Source organism: Colius striatus, chromosome 14 (assembly GCF_028858725.1).
Source record: "Colius striatus isolate bColStr4 chromosome 14, bColStr4.1.hap1, whole genome shotgun sequence".
Taxonomy (NCBI): domain Eukaryota; kingdom Metazoa; phylum Chordata; class Aves; order Coliiformes; family Coliidae; genus Colius; species Colius striatus.
In genome coordinates, this window is record NC_084772.1 from 21070967 (window position 1) to 21097704 (window position 26738).

At 56.4% G+C, this 26738-nt stretch overlaps 2 protein-coding genes across 2 annotated transcripts in view; both read left to right on the forward strand.

Moving 5' to 3' along the window:
* The window catches only part of ZFPM1 (zinc finger protein, FOG family member 1), a 303288-nt gene that overhangs the window by 235676 nt on the left and 40874 nt on the right, over positions 1–26738 (forward strand). The gene's annotated exons all lie outside the window — the stretch shown is intronic.
* On the forward strand, positions 9101–21751 carry ZNF469 (zinc finger protein 469). Its single transcript, XM_062007790.1, has one exon. The coding sequence runs from the start codon at positions 9101–9103 to the stop codon at positions 21749–21751; it is 12651 nt and encodes a 4216-aa protein (XP_061863774.1).

Below are 26738 nucleotides of genomic sequence, written 5' to 3' on the forward strand. Positions count from 1 at the left end.
CCTGACACCTGTGGCTGTGTTAATTGCCACCAGCCAGTTCATTTCCCTCAGCACTACATATGTGCTGGCTTGTGGCTGCTCAAAGGCAGCAGTGCTCAAGCAGACCTGGGGCAGATTCTGGTCTGCTTTGGCTCAGCCTCATCTCTGAGCAGTCACTCCAGCAGCCCTGGAGAAGGGGAGGAGAAGGATGCCAAAAGGACCAGGAGGTGAATGAGGCTTGGGTGAAGATCCAGGTGATGCGCTCGTGGCTCTCGGGTTTCCTGTCCCCGTTTGACCAGGGCTGGGAGTGGAGGGGAGAGCAGCTTGGAGCAGACCCAGGCTCTGCTGGCAGGAAGGAAACGTGATATTGGCTTGGGAGTGGTGTCATTGCCTTTGCTTTTTTGCTTTTTTTTCCCTTCCTTTTCTGTCAGGGGAGGGTGAGGGGGTTACAGAAGACAAGGAGGGGCACTGGTGTGCCATGGTGATGCCCAAGGGATCAGCCAGGGCTGGTCATGGTGTTCCCATGGACTGCCCCAAAATCCATCCTTTGTCTGCAGCTCTGGCAGCACACAGACTCATTTCTGCCCTTCTTCCACCAGCTCTCCTCCAGCACACTGTGCACAAGAGGTGTGGATGGGCAAGTTTGGGTTCGGTTTTAAACAAAAGCAAGTGAGAGGGAGGAAAATCCTCCCTATTGGCTTATGCAAATTGCCTCTGCTTTGCTAACAAACCTGCCCAGGTCACACAGACCTGCTGAGATGTGGAGATTTCATTGCAGCAATATTTAATACCTCTCCAAGGCCCCAGTGAAAGGGAGCACTTAATCCCACGCTTCATTTCATTGCTGGGCCTTACAATACCGAGCGATGCGCTGGTCTGGGAGCGAGGGCTTGGGCTCACACTGCTCCAAATCAGCAGGAGAGCAGCCAGATCTTGGCACCAACCTGGGCACGGGCTGTGGTAAGTCCTTCTCTGCCTGTCTGTGCCCTGGCAGGCTGCAGACCCATTGCCAAGGCACCCAAGGGGGTGATGTGGGATGTGCTGGTACCCAGAGCCCTTCACCCCAGAACCCGCTGACACCCTGATCCCGTCAATCTTCTACAGCTCGTTTTGATTTGGGGCTTGGGTTTTTGTGTCCCACCTTGCCTCAGGCAGGTCCTGCTGCCTCAGGGGCCCCAGGGGTTCCTGCTGTCCCCCCTCCTTTCCTGCTCTTTGTCATCCACAGCCATCGTTTCCACGGGGCAGCTGCTCTGCTCCTCGCGCTCCTTTTATCTGCGTCCTGTTAAATGATCTCAAATATGTGATATGATAAAGACAAACACCCGTTCAATTGAGTCCACCCTAATGCCAGACTCTACTTTTACCCAAGTAATTAAGATTAATGCAGTTGATAATTTAGGAAGTATTCTTAAATGTACCCTTCTGGCAGCATCTAACATGTAATTTTACCTTAGAAGATTTATCGGAGCACTTAGGTAACAGATAGTTCCTCAGCAAACAGGAGCATTTAGAAGGAAAAATGAGAGATTAATATTTCTTAAATCAATGTCAAAATAAGTCATTCGTTATTTACAGCCCTACAAAGATGCTGCTGTCAGGCCCAGCCCCTCTGCTGATTCCCGGGGGGAGGTGAAACCCGCCGTGGTCTCAGCGAGGAGGAAGGCAGGAGGTCTCAGATGTCCAAGCCTTTAGTAGTTTTTTAGGGAGGCAGACTCTTTGAAGGGCTCTGCTGGCCCATGTCAAAGCACACCAGAATCAGGCCAGCCCCTTGCTTTGTGGGGAGGTTGGGAGCAGACCCTGACCTTGCTCCAACCCATCTCCAGTCGCCTCGGCAGCCCCCTGCCCTGCTCAGCATGTACCTGCTGCCTTCCTGCTGGAGCTGGGGAAGGGGCTGGAGCACAAGGGGCTGGGGAGGGGCTGAGGGATGGGGGTGTTGAGCCTGGAGAAGAGGAGGCTGAGGGGAGACAGCAGCCCTCTCTGACACTCCCTGACAGGAGGCTGCAGGGAGCTGGGGGTTGGGCTCTGCTCCCCAGTAGTGAATGACAGGACAAGAGGAAACAGCCTCAAGTTTCCCCAGGGGAGGTTGAGATTGGAGCTGAGGCAGAGCTGTTTCCCTGAGAGGGGTGTCACCCCCTGTGCCAGGCTGCCCAGGGAGCTGGGGGAGTGCCCAGCCCTGGAGGGATCCCAAAGCCGTGGAGCTGAGGTGCTGAGGTCTGTGGGTCAGTGCTGGGCTGGGCAGGGTGAGGGGAGAGCTGGCACTGCAGCAGCTTCGAGGGCTTTGCCAGTCCCAATGATTCTGTGATTTTAAAGACTCAGATGTGGCTGCCTGTGACTGGGACCAGAGCAAGTGGCTGCAGCTGATGGACACCCATCTCCCAGGGAAATACAGGATTTGCTTTGCCAGGTCACCCTGATCCTTCCATCCCTTTCCATGCAGACATCAGATTGGAATGACCTCCAGCCAGGGCTGAGCTGTATCTCATATCTCCTCTCTCCCTCACCCTCCCCACGTCTCCCTTGGAGCATCCCACTGCCAGATGTACCCCCCTGGGGTTGGGTGGCACAAAGATTCAGGAGGATCCTTGGGCATGGCATCCAACTCCCCCACAGCTCTGTGCCCACCCAGGGACCTGCCCTCCTGCACTGTTTTCATTTACAAACCAAGGAAGGGTTAGGACTGTTTGCAAAATAATCTGGATCCTGAGTGAAAGTTGGATTCTCACCAGCTTGGAAATTCAAAGCTGTTCAGATCCAGAAAATCAATTCAGGATCCTTGTGAGCAAGAAACAAGCTTTCTGAATGACCTTCCAGCTTCTCTTCAGGCCAGAAAAATCTGCTGGAAACAACCCCTTGCCCAGCCACAGCCAGAACAGACCATCCAGGACTGCGTGTGTGTGCACTCCCAGCATCTTCCCCAGCGCTTCTTAAAGGCTCTTTTCAAGCTGTTGCCACCAGGACTCAGCTCCATCCCACTGCAGTTTCTGCCCAAAAAATGCTCCAATCCCCTCCTAGTTTTTCTCAGAAAGAGCCTCTGGCCATCCCCAAAGCTGTCACTTTGGTCCTGTGCAGATCTGGTCCTCAGTCCCAGCCAACCTCTTCAGGGATGAGCAGTGACCAGGGTTGGCAAGGGATGTGTCACATCTCTGCTGGTGAGAGTCACCCACTGCTGCATCGTGCCTGGGCAGGAACCAAACCCTGTATCCTGCTTTGCTCTTTATTTGACAGGGAAATTGCTTAATGTCAGAAGAGGAGTTGCTGTGTCTGGATAAGACCCACATGCTCTTAGGACGGGGTTAAATCCAGGCTGAACCTGGGGCTGGCAGGGAGGTAACAGTGATCCCTTGAAACACCCCTTTTTTTCCCAAACTTTGAGGGGAAAAAAAGTGCCTTTTTGCCAACTGACTCCCAAGGTGTAACATAGATAGGTGCTGCCTCAGGAGCAGGGCCTGATCCTGCAGGGTGCAGGATGCTGGGCTGTCAGCTGGGTGCAGGATCAGGCCTGGTTGGCAGCTCTCAGCACATGTGGGAGGCTGGAGGGTGCCCTGAGCACATCCAGGACTGTGGTTTGGGCTTTGGCTGTCCTCAGTCTCCCCTTCCTCCTCCTCCTCCTCTTTCCCCCACCATTCAGGCTCTCAGGGCTGTATCCTGACCGTGGTTATAGTGAGCCCTTGGAAGGCATCAGGTCTGCAAGACCCCAAGCTGGTGGCTGGGCTGCCAGGGATGGAGCTGGGATGCAGGAGCAGGGGAGGTGGGACCCCATCTCCATCCGTGCCTCAGTTTCCCCACTCACCCATCCAAAGCCCCAGGGAGCCGGCTGGGGGTGGCTGTGAGGGGGGTGGGTTGGGGTGGGAAGCTCTCCTTCTGGCAGCCCAGCCCTCTGGCACGCTGTGGTGCTCTCAGCCCTGCCAAGCCAGGATTCCTGACATATTTTTCTCTTTCCTTTACAGCCAAGAAATTCCTGTTTCATGGGAGGTGAAAGTGAGTCCCGGCAGTAGCTGAGCAGCCGAGGGTGCCAAGGTACAGCTGACAGCACGGGCTCAGAGGCTATTTTTGGGAGCCAGACATCCTCCTCCTCCTTCCAGACAGGCTCAGAGGATGCTCTTACACTCCCCTCCTCGAGCCCCCAGCCCAGGGATGCTCAGAGACCTCCCTGGCTGCTTTTCTTGCCCCGCTGTGAAAGGCAAAAAGTTTACAGAGGCGCCAGGCTCTGAGAAGGAAACAGTTCCCAAGGGGAAGGGATTTTTCACAGCAGGATCACCCTGCCTGGGTTGGATTTCAGTCCTTTAGGGGGTGGTTAAATGTCCCCTCTATGGGGAGAAAAACCAAGTGTGGTCAGAGTCAGGTGTGTGTCTCATGGAGGCGGTGAAAGCCCCTAGAGCTGTGATCTCGCTACCCCCTGCCCATCTCCCTCCTGCCAAGAATTGCCTGGCTGATGCCACCCAGCTGGTATCTTGGGTTTTCTTTCCCTCCCACACCCATTCCTGAGCCCAAACCTCCAGCCAGAGTGCCCACCCAGCAGCCCCATCCCGGGATGGGTGCTCATTCACCTTGCAGGAACACCCTGTGAGCTCCCTCCAGCCACGAGCCCAGGGCTCCCCAGTCCAACCAGAGCCCCTCACTCCCAGCCCTGCCCCTCTCCCAGCCCCACCAGGGCACGGTGCATGCAAACAGCAAGAACAGTCCCTGCCTTGCTAATCTTGGTAGACGATACAAAGAGCAGATAGACCAGGGGAAGCCTTATCAGGCCCTGATTTACAGATGGAGGCCTGAGTCACCGCGATTAACCGCCTCAGCCAAGGTCATGGGAGGGAGAGGCTGAGCCAAGTGCTGAACCTGCCTCTCCCCAGTGCCCCAGCGAGGCCATCCCTCTGCTCCCCTCCACAGGGAAGGGCTTTCCCTTCCCCCCAGAGAGATGCTGGGCTGACAGAGAAGGAGGCTGAGGGCAGACAGGAGCATTCTCTGACACTCCCTGACAGGAGGCTGTGGCTGCAGGGTGGTTGGTCTCTTCTCCCAAGTAACAAGTCACAGGGCAAGAGGAAAGGGGCTCCAGTTTCCCCAGGGGAGGTTGAGGTTGGAGCTGAGGCAGAGCTGTTTCCCTGAGAGGGGTGTCAGCCCCTGTGCCAGGCTGCCCAGGGAGCTGGGGCAGTGCCCAGCCCTGGAGGGATCCCAAAGCCCTGGAGCTGAGGTGCTGAGGGCTGTGGGTCAGTGCTGGGCTGGGCAGGGTGAGGGGAGGGCTGGGACTGCAGCAGCTTCAAGGGCTTTGCCAACTCCAACGACTCTGTGGTTCTATTGTAAGATTCTCTTCCATTTGAGCCCTCTTTTCTTCCTCTGCTCCCACAGCTGGTGGGTTTCCTTGTTGCATGTTAGGGGTTGGTTTTTGCTGATACACAAGCGTTTCGTTGCTGCCAGAGCAGGGTTTTGCTGCAGAGAGATGCTTCACCACCTGCTGCCCTGCCCATAGTGGGGATGGGCTGGTCTCAGCTGACATAGTGTGCTCCCCATACCACTGTGTCCTGGGTGAGGTGCAAAGCTTCAGCATCCTGATGGTGGGATTCACAGCTCTCCTCTCTTGGGAAGGAGATACTGTCGGGGCTGGAGGTGATGTGGTCCCCTGACGTGTGCTGGGAAAGCCCTGCAGGAATATGTGCTGAGGGGAGTCATAGAATCCCACAGCATGGTGGGGGCTGGAAGAGCCTTCTAGAGCTGCTCCAGCCCCTGCTACAGCAGCTTCCCCTGGCTCAGGGGGCACAGGAACGTGTCCAGGTGGGGTTGGAAACCTCTCGAGAAGGAGCCTCCACACCCTCCCTGGGCAGCCTGGGCCAGGGCTCCCTCCCCTCAGCACCAAAGCACTTTCTCCTTGTGTTTAAGTGGAACTTTTTGTGTTCAGACCCTCAGCTCTTCCCCTTGGGCACAACCAGCTCCTGAGAAGTGAGGAGCCGAGCCCCTTGGCCCGGTGTGCCAGGGAGCCAGGGTAATGAATCACAACTTGTCTGGCATGTTGGGGCTCTTGGCAGGATGGGACCTGCCCCGTGGAGCAGCTGTGCCTTGCCAGCCAAGCTCCTACTCAGCCTGTCCCTGAGCTGCAGTGGGGCTGCAGGAAGCCTTGAGTGGGCCCTTGTCAGCCTCAGCATGGGAGGATGCTGCAGGGATGAGTGAAGGGGCTCAGGCAGGACAGGCAGTTAAAGGTGGGGATTGCTCTTTGCTCGGCCAAGCAGCCTGGTAGTGAATACCACGTGCTGCTGTTTAAAGCACAACCTTCCTTTGCTCACGTTCCATCCATTTCCACCTCATCTTCTAGGAGGTGAAACATGAAAACCCAAGAAGCAATGCCAGCAGTGACCCAAAGAGGAGCCTGGTCCCAGGGACAGGCCAAGGACCAGGCTCAGAGCTTGGGGAGAAAAAAAAGCTCACCCCAGATGGTCCCTGTTTTCATTGTATTCTGGGTTTTCTCACCTTGCAAGGGGCAAACTGTGTCTGGGCTGGATCCATAAACCCTCCAGTGATGGCTGCAGGCAGCTGCCTGGGGAATATCACTTTAAGCCAAGAGGCCCAGCCCTCCTTATCAAACACCACATCAGGAGCAGCACCAGCTGAGTCTCATACAGAGGCCCCAGGTTCCTCCCGGTGCCACCATGTGCCAGTGGCTGCACACAGGGATGGGCAGCAGGCTTTGGGGCAGCAAAGCCCTGCTTTGCACCTTGCCCTTATCCCCATGCACCAGCCATCATCCACACAGGGTGAACTCATGCCCATCTCCCACCAAGGCTCTGCCATGTCTCCCAGGCATCGCAGCGTGGCACATGCATCCCCTTCCTCAGCGGGACAGTCCCCCAGGCTCCTCTTTCCCCATGCCCATCACCCTGCCAGTACAGTGTGTGTTTCTCCTGGCACTCAGCACTGATTCACCAGCACCCCTCAGCCCTCGCTGTGCAAATGCTGCAGCTTCACAGACACACAGACGAGCTTTTCCTTCCAGAACATCCCCCCCCCCCTCCCAAAAAAAAAAGGCTCCTTTATGCGTCTGAAAGAGCACAACTGTGATAATGTAGCGAGCGCTGGCCTTGGGTATTTTATCTTGGCAAGGAGCCTTTGCAAATTTAAACAGCAGCAAGCAGGCTTTGCAGTTGTGGCTGGGAGCGACATAAGTGGCGCATTGTTTTGCAAGCAAAGCCCTCGTGTGCCAGAGGGCCGCGTGTGAGCTTTGGCCGGCACACGGGCAGCGAGCACAGCAGCGGGCACACGGCGGGCCCTGGCCCCAGCAGCGCGCTGCAGCTCGCTCAGCAAGGGGGGAAGACGAGGAGGAATTCCAGCCTGGGAGCTCAAAGCAAAGAGGGGACCCCAGGGAGCATCAGGGCTGCAGGGTCTTGGCAGGAGGGTTGCTGGGGAAGCAGCTCAGCCACCTCTGTGTATGGGTGTAGGGTAATGGTATTGATGCCCGTGGATTCAGAGAGTTTCAGAGTCACTGGGGTTGGCAAAGCCCTTGGAGCTGCTTCAGTGCCAGCCCTCCCCTCACCCTGCCCAGCCCAGCACTCACCCACAGCCCTCAGCACCTCAGCTCCAGGGCTTTGGGATGCCTCCAGGGCTGGGCACGGCCACAGCTCCCTGGGCAGCCTGGCACAGGGGCTGACACCCCTCTCAGTGAAACAGTTCTGCCTCAGCTCCAGTCTCAACTGACTCCCAGCTCCCTGCAGCCTCCTGTCAGGGAGTGTCAGAGAGTGCTCCTGTCTCCCTTCAGCCTCTTCTTCTCCAGGCTCAACACCCTCATTCCCTCAGCCCCTCCCCAGCACTGTTGTGCTCCAGCCCCTTCCCCAGCTCCACTGCCCAGCTCTGGCCACGCTCCAGCCACGCTCCAGCCCCTCAGTGTCCTCTTTGTAGCGAGGGGTGCATGTGCTGTAGCGGTTGCAGAGAGCTGGGTGCTGTTCACCAAATGAGAATGGAGGGACAACCCCTGCAAGCTGCAGAGACCCCAAATAGCTGCAGATCACTCTCCTTTTCCTGCAGAAATTCTTCCTTTCTGCTCAGATCCCTGTTGAGCAGGGACAGCGAGGCTGTGTAGTGCAGGATGGACCCTGGATGGGGCTGGGGAGTTGCAAGAATTGCACCCAGGAGAAGCTGAATTTCACAGTTGCTTACAGCCAGGTCACCCTCTCCTCAGCTCCCAGCAGGATTGTGCCCTCGCCCTCTGCAGCAGACAGGGAGAGGTGTTTCTAGTCAGGGAGGAGAAACGCTTTAAAGAGACTAAAACAGAGGTTTACTCTTGTTTTTAATACAGCCTGTGCCTGGGGCTAAAATCCTGGAGATACCTTTGGAAAGACTGTGCTTGGCTTGTGCTTTGTGTGTGATGCCCCGTGGTCTTGTCTCCTAAAATCAGCTGAATGTGGGACTCAAGTTTTTATGCTTTCAAATCCTTTCCCCGAGGGGATTCAGAGCAATGGTTTGGTGGAGGGGGAGTGAGGGCAAAGCTTTGCACTGAGAAGGGAACCGAGTTTGCAGCAAAAGCTGCAAACAGCCCGACCTCTTCATCCCTTCAGCCATGGGAGGTGGGACACAGGGACAGTGAGTCCTTCCCAGGACGCCTCTCCCAGCCCGGCCCGACAGCCCTTCCTGCTAATCCGTAGGTGGAGCTCTTCTGTCATCTTTTTCTGCTTATGTTGCTAAGAAGTAACCCAGAAATAGTTTCCCCCGGGAGGAGAAAAAAAAGTGCCTCCTTCAGCAGTTTGTGCAGAAGGTGAAATGCTCCAGGCATCCTTTGAAGAGCCAGACACTGGAGGGCTTTGCCCCAGGGCTGCTCATGGCAGGTTGCAATGCCCCTTCTTCCACCCGCTTCCCCACCTCAGCACGGAGAAAAGGGGCTAAAATACGCTGCCATAACTCCCCTCTACCCTCTGCTGTCCCCTTCCCCAGCTGATGGTTGTCCTTTGTGTCTTCCCTCCAGGTCTGAAGCCATGCAGCAGAGCCCCTCCAGCGCTGGGGACCCCGCGATGCCCCAGCCCCGGGGAGCCGCTGCCCCTCTCGCCAGCGCGGTGCCCACCAGGGGAGGGCCATGCCCGTGACAGAGGGACGGCAGCTCGCAGCAGGACGGGAAAACGGGGGTTTCTAGCCTTTCCTGCCCCCTGGTATCATGACTGGAGAGACCCAGCATGTTTACACCATCGGCGATACTGAGGCCGGCCCCAAGAACCCCGACAAGGACTTTGGCTTCGAAGGCTGCGGGGAGAAGGACGGGAGGGGGCTCGGCGGGGAGGGCACGTCCCCCTTCCCCAGCCCCAAGGACAAGGAGCCCCACAGCCAGCGGGAAGCCGTGATCCGGCCGCAGCAAGCGGGGAAGATCGACTTCAAATCCCTCCACCGCAAGTTTGGGGATGAGGGCAGCTGGGGAGAGGCCGAGGGCAGCCCCCAGAGCCCCCCGGGGAAGGGCCGAGCCCGCGAGCGCGGCCGGCGCTCGGGGAAGGGCGAGAGGGGCCACCATCAGCTCTACCGGCTCAGCATCGCCGGCACCCGGCCCAACCCCACCATCGGCATCGCCTACCCCCAGCAGAAGGTGACCCCCCCGAAGAAGCCGGAGGCGAATCAGGGCCCCGCGGCCGGCGGCTACCGCTTCCACGTGCCCGGCGTCCCCCAGCGCGAGGCCGAGCCGCGGCAGGACGACCTCGGCTTCGGGCGCTGCTTCCCCGACGCCGGCCGTACCTCCGCCAACTATACCTCACAGCCCGCTCCCCTCCACGGCCCCAAAGGGCAGCCCCCCGCTGCCGCCATCCCCCTCAAGAGCCCCGGCACCAATGGGCAGCTACGTTATTTAGAGTTTCAGGCGAGCAGGGCCGACTCTTGGCCTTCCCCGGAGAAGAGCTTTGCCGGTGCTAGCTACGGGATCTCGGTGCAGAAGCCCGGCTCTTTCCCCGAGGGCGGCAAGGCCGGCGCCCACGGCCTGGGGGTCGTGCCGTGCCAGTACCCCTTCCAGCTGCTGCACGACTCGGGGAAGGAGCTGTACCGCGGCGAGGTGGGGAGCCAGGAGTACCTGGACGTGGGGCTGGCCGCTGGCCAGCTGGCCCACGGCGCCTTCGCCTTCCACTCGTCCTCCAGAGAGTGGCACGAGGAGACGCTGAGCGGCGGCTCCTACGAGAGCGTGTCCGCCGAGGGCCGGCTGTACGGCTCTCCCGCCCTGCCGCCGCCGTTCCTGCACCCGCCGCCGCCGCCGGCCCCGCACCGCGGCCCACCGCCGTGCTGCAAGGGCAGGGGCGAGCATCCCGCCGACCCCAATGGTGCTCTGTCGTCGTCGTCTGGTGCTATCGACCAAACCCCAAGCACTTTCCAAGATAACCAAGCTGTTTTTCCGTCTAGTTTACACTCGCCTAGTACGCCAAAGCCGGTCGGTCAGAGGCAAGCCTCAGCGAAGGACGGCATCCCCGGCCCGCGGCTGCTGGTCCAGGGCAGCCCTCTGAGAAGGAACATGCCACCAAACTCTCTCTCCCAAGTGCACTTTCAGAGCAAGGCCTATTGCAGCTCCCCGGCAGGCAGCGCCAGTGCAGGATCCATGCCTTTCGAGACAAGCGTTCCCACTATGGCACCCGCCCACCCCAGGCTTGTGCAAGCTTGGGAAGGTGCCACTAAGGCGTTTTCTCCCATGGACCAGAACTCAGCACCTTATTCGAACCCTGTCGGAAACCAGTTCTCATTCGAGTGCCAGTCTGGCCCCGAGCAGAGGCAGCACAGGCAGAAAAATGCCAGGATGCCTTGGCAGCAAATACACCTCACTTCTGCAATGCCCAGTCAGAACAGGCTCGAGCTGTCGAGACAGATCACCAGCCAGAAGCTCCCCTTCCCCCTGGGCCCGTCAGACTGGCAGGGAAGTGGCAAAGCCCAGAAAGGGCTCCCCATGAGTAACTCTCCAGGGTATCACAGCAAAAAGCCTTTGTCAGGAGAGAGCCTTGGGGTGCAGAGGGGAGACCCCAACACCACGGGCGCTTTCTCTTTCGAAAGTGGGAAGGAGCCAGGGTCTCCCACCTGCGATTCAAGAAGCAAAGGCCTCTTCTACAGCATGGGTCAAGCAGGTCCTCCTCCTCCTCCCTCAAGGAGCTCATCAGGCTCAGCGCTGGTCCTACCGCCATCAGCCTTGGTGGCTGCCTCCCCTTGCGAGTCCCCGCTGCCATCCCCCGTCCCCAACCCCACCTGCAGCAGCACCTGCTCGTCGCTCTCCCCCATGTCCAGCAGCCCACTCAACCCCAGCTTTGAAGACAGCCAGATGTCCGGAGCGCTGACCCCCTCACCCTTCTTCCAGCACCCCTGTCATCCCAAGGACGGCAACAAAACCTTCCACCCCTCTGAGGTCCTGAGCTCCAGCTCGCTTCATTACCAGCCCCCAGACTCCATCAAGTCCTTCCACTTCCCTCCTGACACCCTGAAGGACGAAGGCCTCCTGAAATGTGCCCCGACGAGCCCGTTCCATAAACCCAGCGTGGACGTGGCCAAAGGGTGCTCGGATGGGCCTGACGGGGAGCAGCCGCCACCGCCGTACTCCTCCCATCACTTGCTGGCCAGCTCGCTCAGCAGTGCCAGCCTGGATCAGCTGGATGTGCTCCTGACCTGCAAGCAGTGCGACCAGAACTACAGCAACCTCTCCTCCTTCCTGCAGCACCGCCAGTTCTGCGCCTCCCATCCCATTCCCCAGGGAGAGGGCAAAGATGCTTCTCGGGCAGCCGAGGGGCGGAAGGGACTGGCCCCAGAGCCCTCCAAACACTCCAGCCTGGGGCTTTCTCCAGACCCCCAGACGCATTTCTTGGCATTAAACAAGACTGATGACTTCTTGCTGGAGGGGGAAAGCAAAACCGAGGGCAAGGAAGATGGTCTGAAGGGCGGCCTCTTCAACGGCCTCGCCGCCAGCTCCCTGCCGCTCACCGCCTCGGACCTGGACATCGACGATGCCAAGCTGGACAGCCTGATCACCGAAGCCCTCAACGGCCTGGGCTACCAGTCAGATAACCCAGAGATTGACAGCAGCTTCATAGACGTGTTTGCTGACGAGGAGCTGACGGGCATGAAGGTGGCCGGCGGTGTGATGTCCCACAAGGCAAAGGAAAACCTGTCCTCGGAGAGCAAATCCAAGCAGGCGGCAGCAGAGGAGAAGGCAGTGAGCCAGCCCAAGGCTGGCTGTTTTTATGAAGATGGCCCCCCGGGTGGAGAGAAGGCAAAGAGAGGGGCAGGAAAGCAGCAGCTTCACAAGGGAAGGGCAGCACAGAGGGTGGCAGCCCAGGAGCCAGATCCCAGGGCAGAGGGAGCGCAGAGGACAGCCAGGCTGCGGGCGGGCAGGAAGAACAGTGTGTCACCGGCTACCACCTCCTCCAAGTCCACCTCCAGTCAGAAGCATCCCAGGAAGCTCAGCCAGGAGGCTCTGATGAAGAGTGAAGTAGGGCCAGGTGTTGGCACCAAGAGCTCCAAGCCACCTCGGTTCTCCATGAAGGAGATGAAGAAGCGGAAGCCCCGAAGTGGGACGTGGAGCAAGGAGCTCATTCACAAGATCGTGCAGCAGAAGAACAAGCTCCACAAACTGCAGGCCAAGAGCAGCAAGCAGGAGCAGTTCCCCCTGGTCACTGAGAGGATGATGCCAGCTGCCAAGGAGGGCAGGTTCCAGGAGTACGACTACGTCTCTGACTCAGATGATGATGGAGCAGAGTGCAGGAAGCTCCGGAGGAGGAAGAAGCGTGGCACAGGGTTCATCGGGAAGAGCAAATACAGCTTTAGCAAGAAACGCCCAGGAAGAAGCGAGAGAGTCAAAGAGAAAGACCCAGCCTGGAGCTACAGCCGGAAAAGGGACGGGCAGAAAAGGGAAGCGCAGGAGCACCAGGTCCCAAGGCAAGACGATGCCAAGAAAGAGGATTGTGCCACCAGAGTCCGGAGACGGAGCAGCAACCACAGCAGCAGCGTGGCCAGTGAGGTGGGCACCAGCCCACCCTGCTCTGATGGGGCTGGCTCGGGCAGTGAGAAGGGAGGTGCACGGAGGAGGAGGCACTCGAGCAGCCCAGCACGGGTGCTGAGGACTCCGCTCAGCCTACCTGGGGACAAAAGCCCAAAGAAGAGTCAGAAGAGCAAAGAGGACTTTCTCAGGGGCAGCAGGCGGTTTGGCTCAGCCAGACCTTTGCTAGCAGGCTCCAGGACACCTCCAAGTACTGAACCTGATGTTGCTCCAACAGACTGTGCAAAGGAGGAGCCACTACCGCAGCCCCAGGAAAGGCAGCTGCCCAGCACGGCCGCCTCCAGCAGGAGCCCTGCCAGGCTTTCCCTTACAGAGAAGGCAGAAGAGCCCAAGGAAGCAGCAAAGCACATGGGTGAGACAGGAGAACACACCCTGGAGGCTCAGGACTCGGCCAAGCTGACCATGCCCAAACAGAGGCATCAGTTTGCCCCTTTCACGAGCGATGGGCTGAGGTACCACCCAGAAGAGGTAATTGCTCCATCCCACAGCGGTAACGAAGCCGGCCCTGGCGCTGTGAGTGCTGCCTACTCGGAAGCGGGCATCAAATACTTGAAGGCACAGGGGCTCTGTGACGGTCAGAAGGACTATCCCCCACCAGTTGCCCCGTACGAGGGGCATGCAGTGGGCATGATGCTCGCTGCCAAGGCGCCTGACCCGTACGTCAGCAGCAACACCACGTTCTTCGATCCCAAAGGCCTTCCCGGTCACTACGACGACAACCTGTTCTCCAAGCCCCCAGCCCTGGGCTCCTCGCACGTGGACGACATGTACCTGTGCCGGGATGACATCAACGCCGGCTCCTTTGAGCAGAAGCACAGCAGCATCTCCCCGTACACCGCAGAGACGCCGCAGGGCAAGGTCTCGTCCCCGCTCAGCTTCGATTCCTCATCAATCTTCGGAGAGCTTCCCGTCAGCGAGTTCGATCCGCCACTGTACGAGAGCAAGGACGGTTACATGCCAACCTTCACCTGCGCTGGCAGTGCCCCCAGCAAGCCGCTGCCCTTCGAGCAGCCCTACCCACCCTTCATGCCGGAGAAAGACTGGCCCCTCATGGAGGAGGTGGCTCCAATGCTGCCTGAAGACATGACCCAGTTCCACAGCCTTTCAGTGGACAAGCCACTAGCCAAGAAATTCCCCGAGGAAGGAGCCGTCCCCACCAGCCAACTCTCCCTGCCGCTGCCGGACAGGATAACGGATTACAGCGTGGCTTTTATGAGCAACATATCGGATGACGAGCTGGAGATCAAGCGGTTGGTCACGGAGCTGGAAAGTCAGCTGCAGACCAGCAAGCTGGGTAGCGAGGCACCCGTCACCCTGCAGAAACCCCAGCAGCACCTCGCTGCCCACCTGCGGGGACAGGCAGCCGAGCAGTTCCCACCGCTGCCGGCCGAGCGGGAGCCAGGCCACGAGAAAGGGCTGTTTCTGGCAGCTGAGCTGGGCACTTCGAGCCTCTGTGTTGGGGAGAGGTTGGCAGGCGAGAAGCCGGCTGTCACCGGAGCCCATGGGGATTACGAAGGGCCCCGGGAGCCCTGGCGCTGCCCGGTGGAGGTGGGATCGCTGGAGGGGGGTGTGGGCACGCCAACCCCCCTCACCATGGACCGCTTCTACTCCAAGGACTGCAGCGAGCAGCTCCAGGAAAGTGACCCTGGAAAGATGGAAAATGGATCTTCCTCCAAAAGTCCACCTGGCTCATGCACACCAGAGCAAACAGAGGCTGCTGTCTACACAGGGACAAAAAGCCCTCCTGGTGACACCAGCTCTGTGTTTCCCAAGATCCTGGAAGCAGCTGAAGCAAGCAAAGATCCCCAGCCCTCCCTGCCATGCCAGCGTGGTGCTGAGAGCTTCCCCAGGCCGGGGGAAGCAGATGAAAGCTTTGCTGATGCTACAGAGCTGGAGAAGTTTGACGTGCATCTTCCAAACCATAAACCTGAATTTGACTTCCAGCAAGGTCCCACCCCAGCCTTGGATCTCGCCTTTTCACCTCACGTCAAAGAGGTCCCAGATACAGAAGGACAACCCTTAAGCAAGCCCGAGTCACCCAAAATGACAAAGAGCACCGTGGACTTCAAAGGTGATGGTGGTGGGTCCACGTTGATGGAAGCAACGGAGGGGAGGAAGACCCCCACGACCTATCCAGCCCCTGGCCCCAGTGACAAAGCCAGCAAGAAAAAAGTGCTGCTGTTGGATATGCTGAGTGTGCCCACGGAGAGCAACTGCAGCTCCCAACAGACGGTGGCATCCCCAGAGACGGCTGCCAGCCCTCTGCAGCAGCTCCAGCTCTTCGTGGCCCGAACGGTGAAGAGCAACGAGGAAGAGCTGTTGATGCCCTGCTTCCCTATGCTGCTCACTCCCAGCCAGCCCTCTGCCACCACCCACCTCCTGACAGAGCAAAAAGAGGAGAGCAGCAGCGCCTTGGAAGGGGAAAATCAGACGTACTGCCCTGCCCAAGGAGAGGGGAACATCCCCGCTGGAGGCAACGTGGAAAATATTGCTGCCTCAGCAAAAGAGGCTGCGCTTTTCTCTGGTGGGTGTGAGCAGCTGGAGTCCTTCAGTGCAACGGGCTCGTACCATGCAAAGCCATCCCCGCTCGTACCAGACCCGCAGCACTCGGCCAACGAGCACACGGAGCCGAGTGATGGTGTTTCCCGAGAGCGTAACAACCTGTCGCCACTCAAACACACGGCGGCGGCCCCGCTGCCAGGGCAGAGACAGAAAGATGATCAGCTCATGGAAGAGCAGGAGGCGGATAAAAACAAAACAGCCTTGGCATTTAAGAAACATGAGCAATCCCATTTAAGCCGTAGCTTGCTGGAGAAAGAGACGCTGGGCAGTGTGACGGCAGAGAGGCTGGAAAGGAGTCAGGTGGGGCAGGGGACACAGCCTCTGCACAGTGCTGCCACGAGTCCCACCAGCCCCTCCTGTCCCTCCAAGGAGGATCCTCACCCGAATCACTGCTCGGTGACAGAGAAGAAAGTCAGTGCTGTGGCTGCAAAGGTTCCCAGGGAAGGAAATGGTGAGAAGTCGCTTGACAGCTGTCATTATACAGGTGAGCCCTCAGCCTGCTTGCCCTTGCTGACCAATTCTTCTCACCCCAAATGCTCGCAAAGCGGTGGGGCCAAAGGAGGAGAGGTCCCTGGCTTCAGCACACAGCTCTTGGATGAGAAGAAAAGCAGCACGTCCTTTCTTAACACATCAAGCTCACTCGTCATGAAGAGGTGTCCTCCTGAGGCAAATGACCAGCACATCCATCACTCCACCATGAGTCCAGCAGAGAAAGGGACGTGGCAAAGGGCATCCACCTTTGCTCCTTCACTGCATCCCTGCGGGGCTGTGCCAATGGACACGGTCAAGGACAGTCACCATCACCTCCCCGACGCTGTTTTGGGTAGCTACGGACCACCTGAAAGAGAAGGGACGGCAAGACCCTGTGCTGTGCTTCATGCTGATGGTCTGGTGGGCTCTGCCTTGGAGATGGGTGTTCCCCAGAAGCCACAGGGGAAGGAGAGCTCTCCTCACTGCTCACCACCTTTCAACCAAGAAGGCACTGGGGAAGAGGCACCTGAAAGCGCCGCTGCTGTGCTCTCAAGTTCTCACTTTAAAGAAAACCAAATGTGCAGCATCATGGATACGGTTGTTAACTCCCTGCCTCCAGAAACACAAGACTACTCCAGCCAGCCCACAACTGATCTGCCAGTCAGAGAAAGAGAAGTAGCCCTCAATCAAGAGAACGAGTTTGAAAGCTGCTCTGATGATGGAAATAAGCATCAAAGTGAGCTGGAGGCTTTGTCCAATGGTTCAGTTGTTCAGCCGGTGCCAGCCACTGTCAGCAGAGATCTTACAAGGACTGGAGACCTTGGTCCTGCTGAGTTAAATGGCCACAAGATTTCAGAGGCAGCAGAGGAGAGTCTTGGTCTGTCCAATACCACAGAGAGCAGGGGAAGGAGTTTAAAAGGGGAGAAACCCACAAGCCATGAGGCTGGAGAAGCTGAGAGTTGTGTGTTAAACAGTGTGGGCCAAGAAGACAGCAACAAGCCCATTGGTACTCTAAACCCTTCCCAAAATGAACTTCATAAAGAAAAGAAGCCAAATGGGCTCCCGGTGACCTGTGACATTTGTTCAGCCACTTTCCGGTCCAAGCCTGGCCTGACCAGGCACAAAGCTGTCAAGCACCAGGTGAAGAACGGTGGAGTGCAACAGCCCATCAAGACTCCCAGGTCTGCTTTGGTTCCTGCAGACAAGACCTCAAAAGCAGCCCAAAAGGTGCCCAGGAGAAGCCTGAAGGCTTCAGCCAAGGACAAAACCTGCAGCTCACAGATGCCGACCACCAACGGAGAGCACGTGCCCAAGAAAATATGGCCAGAGCTGGAGAAAGAGCCCAGCACGCAGATGCAGGACGTGGTGAGCAGAGTGCTCAGCGACCTGAGCGTCATCTCCTTCGAGATGTCCCAGGAGCTGCACCACACACGTGTTCTGCAGAGGGAGATGAAGGCAAAGGAGCTGCGCCTGGAGACCAGGGCAGCAGGCAAGGAGGCGGCTGGGAAGCTGGACTCGCGACGGCAAGGCAGGAAGGGGGAAAAGGGCAGGAGGAGCCAAAGCAAAGATCCTGGAGAGCTGAATGGCATTCCTGAAAAGAAGCTAAACAGGAGGGTGAGACGAAGGAAACTGAAGGTGTTCCCCAGCAGAAATGAGCCCACTGGTCCATGTGAGCTGGAGGAGAACACAGGTCCTCTCACTGCAGTGCTCAGCTCCAGTCTGCCCAGGATGGCAGAGGGCTTGCATGAGCCAGGTGCTTGCACCTCCAGAGAGGAGCAAAATAGGTCCAACTCAACCCAGCACTCTCAAAGAGCTGAACAGTCCCCTGGTGCAGCTGAGCTTGCTGAGGACCTGGACAACGGGACAACTTCAGAGACAGTCAGCAAGGAGTCAGCAACGGGCACAGCCGCCTGTGCCGGGGAGGTGGAAGATCCAAATGGAGTGGGAGACACACAGGCTTGCAAGAAATGGGATAGTGGGTTTGTGAAGCAAGTGGAGAAGGGATTGGGCAAGGTAGGCAAAGAGCAGCAGCATGGTGCTGATGGCACCGAGGAGGTGGATGCTGAGACAGGAGACAGCCCTGCAGCAGTCAGCGGCATTGGGAACCAGAGCGGTCCCCCACAGAGTCCCACAGGTGGGGGTCTGCCGCTGGAGACACGCGACTCAGACACCACACAGAAGGTTCTTGAGCAAGGTGCTCTGCAGCCCAGGCCAGGAGCCAGCCCTCCTCCCGCAGAGCCGAAGCGATGGGCCAAGGCAGACGTGCCAGCAGGCAGAGAGCATTGTGCACAGGGCACTGCCGTCCCGGACCTCCAGAGCTTGTTTGACGATGACTCCACGTTCTCCCAGTTGTTCCCCCGGGACGACCAGTTTGTCCGTAGGAAGTGCACACGGGTGTACGGGAAGCGCAGCAAGAAGCCCAAGCCCGTGGCCGAGGGCACCCTGCAGCCAGCAAGTGCCATCGACCTCTTCACGATCCGATTGGCTTCCGACCTCGGCGAGAGCAGCTCGTTTGGTGTCACCAGGGAGGAGCCTTGCCAATACGAAACCATCTCTGTTGACGATGCCTTGATGCTAAACATGTGTCACGGCAGCCAGGCAAAGGGCGGAGACGCTGCTCCCGACGCAACTCAGGGCCTTGCGCCGAGGTCAGACAGTGAGAAGGCCAACCAAGGGAAGGAAGACATTGACCTGGAAGACAACATGCTAACCTTCCTGTGCCAAAACAGCCAAGTGGATAACGTCTCCAGCTTGAACATCTGGGGGAGCCTGGAGAAGGAGGGAGAAAGCCTCTCTGCTGAGGACATGTTTGAGCCTCTGATGGACCTTGAGGATGAGCATTTGCTCAGAGAAGCAAGCTCTGAGCCCCCCAGCCTGGCAGAGGAGGGCAAAGCTAACGAAGGTTCGGACTCCCCTGAATTTCAAACCATCGACATCGAGATGCTGAACGCGAAGCTGAAAATGAGAGACGTGTGCTTCTTCAGCCCTTGCGAAGATCTTCCTGGCCACGGGGAGGACAACGCCGGGAGTTTCAAGCCAAAGACGGGTCAGCACAGCAAGCACAGGAGTAAGATAGAGGATGGGAAGCTGGGGAAAAACCGCAGCGAGATAACCATCAAGACCAAAGACAAGCAGTACAAGTGCAAAGTCTGCTTCCAGTGGTTCCTGACGTTAGGGGAGCTGGACTTCCACAAGCTCTCCCACAACCCTTCCCCTCCTCCCACCTGCTACATGTGTGTCCAGCGCAAATTCAGCTCCCGGGAGCAGCTGAGGGACCACCTGAAGGAGAAGCATGCCAAAAACAAAGCCGGGCTGTGGGCCTGTGGGATGTGTCTGAAGGAGATCTCCGACGTCTGGATGTACAACGAGCACCTCCGGGAACACGCCACCCAGTTCGCTCGCAAGGGGCAAGCACAGAAGTCCGTGCTGGGCCTGCCAGCCTGCTTCGGTGAGGACAATGCTGCTGTCACCCACTTCCTCAACACCATCATGTATCGCAAGCCCAGCAGATCCTCCCGGCACGCCGACCCCGGCAGCAGACATGCGCTTTGCAGAGAGAGCAAGAGCTCCAGGGAGCTGCCCTTCGAGCAGGAGGCCAAGGCAGTGAAAGACCCTTTGGAAAGCAACGTCAGGGTGAAGCCACCTGCACCCAGCTCCTCTAAAGCATCCGCCAGTCTGTCTCCAGAGCACGCGGCAAAGAGCGAAGGCACCCCAAAATCTGTCCCCATGCACCCAGACTGCAAGGATCCTTCCAGGGACTGTCATCACTGCGGCAAGCAGTTTCCCAAACCCTTCAAGCTCCAGCGGCACTTGGTCGTGCACAGTTTACAGAAGATTTACTTGTGTCACAAGTGTCCAATGTTCTACCAGGAGACCAAAGAGCTCCGAAACCACCTGAGCCAGGAGCACGGCGTAGTGGAGGAGCAGGAGATCAAGCACACCACCCTGTACGCCTGCGAGCTCTGCGCCGACGTCATGCACGTTATCAAGAAGTCCTTCATCTGCAGCATGTGCAACTACACCTTCTCCAAGAAAGAGCAGTATGACCGGCACATGGAGAAGCACCTGGCAGGAAGCAACAAGACTTTCAAGTTCAGAGGGGTCATGAGGCCTGGTCTCGCCTCCAGGGAGGGCAGGGAGAAGGTGAAAGAGGACAGTTCTCTGCAGGAGAGCATGCCACCAAGCAAGAAGAGGAAGGTGACTCACCGCAGCAGCTCAGTCCTGTGCAGCTCGCCAGCCCACCCGGACCACAGCGACCTTCAGCTGGTAGAGGCTGCAAGCCCCAGCCTGCAGGCTCCCGACTCCTTCCCTACAGCAGCCGGTGACCTGGGAGCACCCCAACCCTCAGTGAAAACAGAAGACCTGGTGGGTGATTTCTCTGACCTCCTGGCAGAGATGGAGAAGTCCCAGTTTGCCAACCTGCCTCCCCCACCTTGCCTCTCCCCGTCCTTGCCACGGGCTGCTGCGAGCAGCCCGGAGCTCGGCCACATCACTGCCCTCTCTATCGAGGAACTGGAGAAGGGAGCGTTTGATGGGAAACCACTTCCTTTCTTGGACTCACCCGAGTTTACCGTTGACCTTGCTGGGTTGGCTTGTAACCAGGCCACAGGCAAACAACTCTCTCCTCCACACCTGACTGAGAAACGTGGCTGCACCGATGCCCGTAAGAGAACAAGCATGGGCAGCAAAGACGAACATACAGCGGGTGTTCTGGAGAATGCCAGTGCAGCCACCGATGCTGGGGATGGGATCTCATTTCTCCAGCTTGCCAAGAAGGGCTCGGAGCTTCCTTCCCCACAGGAAGAGGCTCCACCAGCCAAGGAGACCCACAGGTGGGGTAACCCCAGTGCCAGCGACTCCTCTTCTTGGGAAGGTGCGTCTAAGGCAACATCTCCAGAAGCTGCCTGCCACCCCCTGCCCCTGAAGGACAAGACAGCGTCGCCCACGCTGAACAGGGCTGCCAAAGACTCAGCCCCGCAGAAGAAGACCGCAGATAGCCAGCCCGGCAGCGAGGCTGCTCCCAGCATGAGTAGCCCCAAGACCAGTGATGAGGAGGGTCAGCAACCCATTTCAGGGAGGGAGAAAGCTGTGCCTGAGGCTAAGGACAGTAGCACTAACGCCAAGGACCAAGGCAGTAACCCAAGCAAATCCACCGGCCACCAGCCCAGAGGCGAGGCGGCCAGCAACTCCGTGAGACACAGCCACGTGGAGCCGAGCAAAGCCACCAGCAAGCTTCACCCCAAGAGGAGGAAAGAGCACAAGTCCTTGAGCCACCGCAGCAGCTCAGGCTCCCGGGAGAACATGGAGGGAGATGGGAAGAAGAAGAAAGCCCGTCCCCCGTGCCCGGGGAGGAGCGAGAGCAGCAGCGAGCTCAAACGCGCCGGCTGGAGCAACGCCGAGGCTTCCACCCTCTCCCCCGGGAGGAGGGAGACGCACTGCAACAAACTGGTCCCCAAACCCAAAACGGGCACCCAACTGAAGAAGATGGTCCTGGACACTTACAACCAGAAAAAAGGAGAGCTGCGTCACGCCAACGGCGACGTGAAGCGCAGGAAAGCCATCCTGGGCAAGAGCCTTCACCAAGTGCTGGCCAAGGGGCCGGCGCCAGCCCCGCGGGGCTCCTTGCACAGCCCACGCGCCGGCCGGGCCGCCAAGCCAGCCGGCTCGGCCAGCTACCGCACCGCCGAGTCCCAGAACAACCTGCTCAGCCAACTCTTTGGGCAAAAATTAACTAGCTTTAAAATTCCTTTAAGAAGAGATACTTCAGAGTAATTTATGGAAGTGACTTACGGTGATCCTCAGCTGCTTTCATGGGGTGTGCAAGGGAGGGGGAAAGAAAAACTATCAAAGCATTAAATTCGTTTGTGTAGCATGATTTCTCTGTCTAGCTTAAATGAACTTGCACTGCAGCCTCTGTGAAATAGTTTGCTTTGTGTCTACTAATCTACTTTAATTCACCTGATTTATCATGCAAATGCCAGAACTTTGATGTCGCTGATGATTTCCATGAACTGAAATTGTAATCGCTTTGGGCAGGCTGAATCGTCGAGAGCAGTTGCTTTTATTGCAGAAGTGCTGAGGTTATAAGGGATACTTGCAAATCTCAGACCCTTTTGAGTCTGCGTTCTGTGTTATCTTTGTACAAAGTACTTGAAGAGATGAACTTCATCCCGTAGACGTCTTATTCAGAAGGTGCAGTACACTGTAGAAAGCAATTTTTTTTATCCTCTTTTTGTTGTTGTTGTTGAAGATTTTGCACAAATGATCCCGTACGATTCGTTTCATTGGGAGCTGCCCTGAGAGCTGAGGCAAACGGGGAAGGGGAGGAGGGGGGGGAAACAAAATTAAGAATGGAATGTCCTGTATTTTGACAGACATCCCCTACGAATTTGCTTCTACATCGTCAAGAGAATAACGAAGCAGCCGCCGGAGCCTTCCCGAGGACGCTGCCGCTCTTTGACCACTGTAGACGATGTAACGGGAGGAGAGCAAACTGCACCTTTGACACTTGTGACAGACTCTGATCTCTTTTTTTTAAGGGGTGTTTTGTTGGTTTTTTTTTGTTTAAATGTGTGTGTGTTTTTGTTCAAAGGGGGGGGGGGGGGGTTGGTTGATGGGGGGAGGTTGTTGTTTTTGCGCAATGACAAAACTGTGCCAATTTACCGCGCCGAACCGGTACTGTCCAGAGTGCCCTCAACGGTATCACTTCTAAACTCTCTTACTGTATTGAGTTAGTGGCTATATAGCTATCCGCTTGTTACTATGCAGTTCCTGGTGCTATTCTTCTTTTGTAATGTGAACACAGACTTCCTTGATCGAGAAAAATAACACACAAGGTCCGAGGGAACCGTTAGGAAGTAGCCGTTACCTGTCAGAGAATCGTCGTCGAATCGTTATGGTTTGGGGGGGAGAAATAAACCCCCAACACAAACCCACAAAGCAGGAAAGAGAAACAAAGATTGAAAAATCCAACTTCGGGGGGGGGGGAATAAACCAACCCCCCCCATCCTCTATGCTGGTACTCCGTCGTGTGGAAAGGGTCACGCTATACAACCCAACTTCTGAATGCGGAAAGAAATCTCAGGTGCAAATGAGGACATGGAAGATGGTTAGAAAATGTACTATTGAAACAACTCCCACGTCAAGGAGGTGAAGCAATGCACTGATGTGATATGAACAGAGTACTTCGCGTCTGTCCTGCAATGTATTGTTTTGTTGTTTTTGTTTTAGATTTAAAAGGAAACAAACAAATGAACAGGAGAAAAAAAAAACTTAAAGAGAAGAGGCTTTATTCTGTTAATGTGTATCTTTAGGATCCTTTGTATTGTATAAAACCCTTGGAGGTGATTTACCTGGAGTGCAATGTGTCCTGTCCAAAGTGTTTATTTTGATATTTGTGTCAGAGAAGCAGAGCGAGAGAGCAGGAGATGCTGCTGGGTGATGTTGTGTGTGTGCTTTCAAAGTGCCTCTTGAATATTGTTTAAATAAAGTATGAGAGGAAAATACGGGGCGGTACTGTAAAATCATCCATGAGTAACCTTTGCAAATATATTCCAATATTTTCACAGAAAATGCCCTGTCTGCCTGGTGTTTGTGGGGTGTTCCTCACTGCTTGTGTCACTGGTGCCTCCTGTGTGCAGCTCTCATCACCAGGTGGCCAGAAAGTCCAAGGGCATCCTGGATCGGGAAGTGTTGTCAGCAGGGAGGTGATTGTTCCCCTGGTCTTGGCTGTGGTGAGGTCACACCTCAAATGCTGTGTCCAGTTCTGGGCCCCTCTTTACAAGAAGGACATGGAGGTGGTGGAGAGGATCCAGAGGCGGGTACCAAACCAGGAAAGGTTTTGGAGCATGTCTCAGATGAGGAAGGGCTGGGGTACCTTGGGCTGTTCAGCCTGGAGAAAATAAGGCTCAGGGGAGACCTTCTCACTCTGCACTGAGGGAAATGGGCTGGTGGGTGATAGGGCTGGGACAAAGGCTGCACTCCATGAGCTTAAAGGTCTCTTCCAGCTGAGCTGATTCTGTGGTCCTATTTCTAATTGAGGTGGCCTGCACGCCTTCGAGGTGTCTGTGACAGGGCTGTGGAAGGACCTTGGTGCCATCACCTTGCAATCATTCACAGAGCAGTGGAGCTTCTCAGCAGTGAAGATGCTCGTGCACCTCCTCTTCCTCACTGCATCTGCCCAAATCCTGCTCATGGCATGAGTGTCTTATCATGCCAGGGCAAAAAAAGCCCAACATGATGGCAATGGCCCAGTTTGGTCATCACCAGCTGGTGATGCTGATGACCCAGATTGTTCATCAGCAATTGGTGATGATAATGCTGATGCTGATGGTCCAGTTTGGTCATTATCAAGTAGTGATGCTGATGACCCAGTTTGTTCATCACCAGTTGATGATGATGGTGACCCACTTTATTCATCAGCAATTGGTGATGCCGATGGCCCCGTTTTGTCATCACCAGTTGGTGATACTCATGGTGATGCTCCAGTTTGGTCTTCAGCAATTTGTGGTAGTGATGGTGATGATGGTGATGGTAGCATCCCAGTTTGGTCATTGCCAATTTGTGATAGTGATGGTGGTGATAGTGACAGTGATGGTGATGATGGTGAAGGTGATGGTGATGGTGACAGCCCAGTTTGATCATCACCAATTTGTGATAGTGATGGTGGTGATGGTGACAGTGATGAAACTGAAGGTGATAGTGATGGTGATGGTGACAGCCCAGTTTGGTCATCACCAATTTGTGATAGTGATGGTGACAGTGACAGTGATGATGGTGATGCTAGTGACAGTGATGATAGTGATGGTGATCGTGATGGTGACGATGATGATGATGATGGTGATGATGATGGTGATGGTGAGGATGATGAGGATGGTGATGGTGACAGCCCAGTTTGGTCGCCACCAATTCGTCCTCGAGCTGACCTCTGCCAGCACAGCGCTGAGGTCTGGAGGCAGGAGGCTGACACAAAGCCAGGCATATTATATTCTTTAATTACTGTTGCAATCACAACATTTAAACGCTGTCAATGAGAGATAGCTCCTAACTGCAGGCTGGAATCCTTGCCACTTGGGGCTTGTAACTAAAACTGCAGGATTAATTTGATTAATTGATAGAATTATTTTCCAAACTACTCTTTTGTTTATGGAGGCTTAAACCTCTCGCTGCCTGCACCCTCCTGGTGTGTTGCAGAGTGGAGATAAAGTGGCTGAAAATAATTAGTATGGCTTAATTTAGGGAAAAAAATAACCTCAAAAGAATTTTGCAGAAAATTTAAGGCAGCACATTTTACTTGGTTTTGGCAGGAAATATTATGGAGCTGGAAATGGGACTTTTATGTTTTCCCTCTACTATATTTCACCAGGGCTGCAAACCTACGGGGCAGGGGAGTATTTCATGCCTGGTTGTTACTGTAGCTCTGCTGATTCCTAACCTGGGCCACCTGGAAATGAAGCCACAGGTTTGCTGCAGGGGCTGGGACCCATCACCTGGGCAGGGTGTGAGGATGCTATCCTAAAGCTGCACCCATCTTAGCACAGTGATGCTCCCCTGGGGTACCACTCCCTCCCTGGGGAGGTGCCACCATCATCCCTGCAGCTCTTAAAGCTTTTGAGGCTGAGATGTTGAATTCTTCCCTTCAGCAGCTGCTGAGTGACTCCCCCACATCCATCAACTCCCTAAAGCCCCCAGGCTTGCAGATTCCCACATTATCCAGCAGCTCTTGGCACTTTGAGGATTGCAGACCCTCATCAACAGAATCCAGCGAGGAAGGAAAAGCTGGGCAGCTTCTCCCAGCAGCAGCTTAACTCACTGATCAGTGGGTGCCAGCAGTAAAGAGAGCACCAGTGGGACCCAGCACAAGCAGGGTGCATCCCACCAGGATGAGCAGCTGCTCTGCATCATCACCCTCAGCTCCAATCCAGACCCTCGACAGATGGGGATGACCCCACAGCCAGCCCAGGGTATGTTGCAGGGTGGCTGGGTCTGAACAATGGGTGTCTGGTGTTACATGGAGCTCCTTGGGGGATTTCTGACCTTCTCTCCACTACTCTAAATTCTCCTCAAGCTGCCTTTTTCTCTTGAAGCTCCCCTAAATGCAGCCAGCCTTTCTTTTTAGCCACACACCCAGGTTTCTGAGCTGGAGGTGCTTTAAGCCTCTCCATTAAGCTGGAGGATAAGGGGATCCACCATGGTTGTCACACTGCTAGCAGGGGCTAAAGATTTAGAGGGTTTTTCTTGCTCTTGAGTTAAATCTGGCCATTCCTTGCACAGCAGGAATTTAAACCCCAGCTCTCACATCCCCTTGGCTGTATGTGCATGACAAGGATGACACATGCCCCTGGTCTGCTGCAGCTCTGATGCTGAATTGCCTTCAGGCAGAGAAAACCCCAAGCCTGGGTAGCTGCAGGGTTTGGGGGAGCTGGCAGATGACCCACCCAGGGACAGCCACCCTGCCAGCAGGGATGCCCCTCAAGCTGCAGCCCAGTTTCACTACCCAGCCCCTAGAGATGAGGAGATTGGTCCTTTTGTAAGTTAGAGCATCGTCCCTATAGCAGGAGACTGTGGGGAAATGGGGGCATAGAGGACTGGAAATAAGCACTGAGAAATCCCAGCCTGGAATTTGGGCCATGAGGGCTGCTCACTCACACATTCCCTGCAGGCTACAGTAGCATCCAGCAGCAGTTTGGCTCTTTTTTGACTCAAAAACCTTCATGCTGCCACCATCTGTGCATGGGATGTGCCCAAGCAGGGAGGGACA

Coding starts and splice junctions, on each gene's coding strand:
- ZNF469 (XM_062007790.1), top strand. CDS start 9,101: ATGACTGGAGAGACCCAGCATGTTTACACCATCGGCGATACTGAGGCC.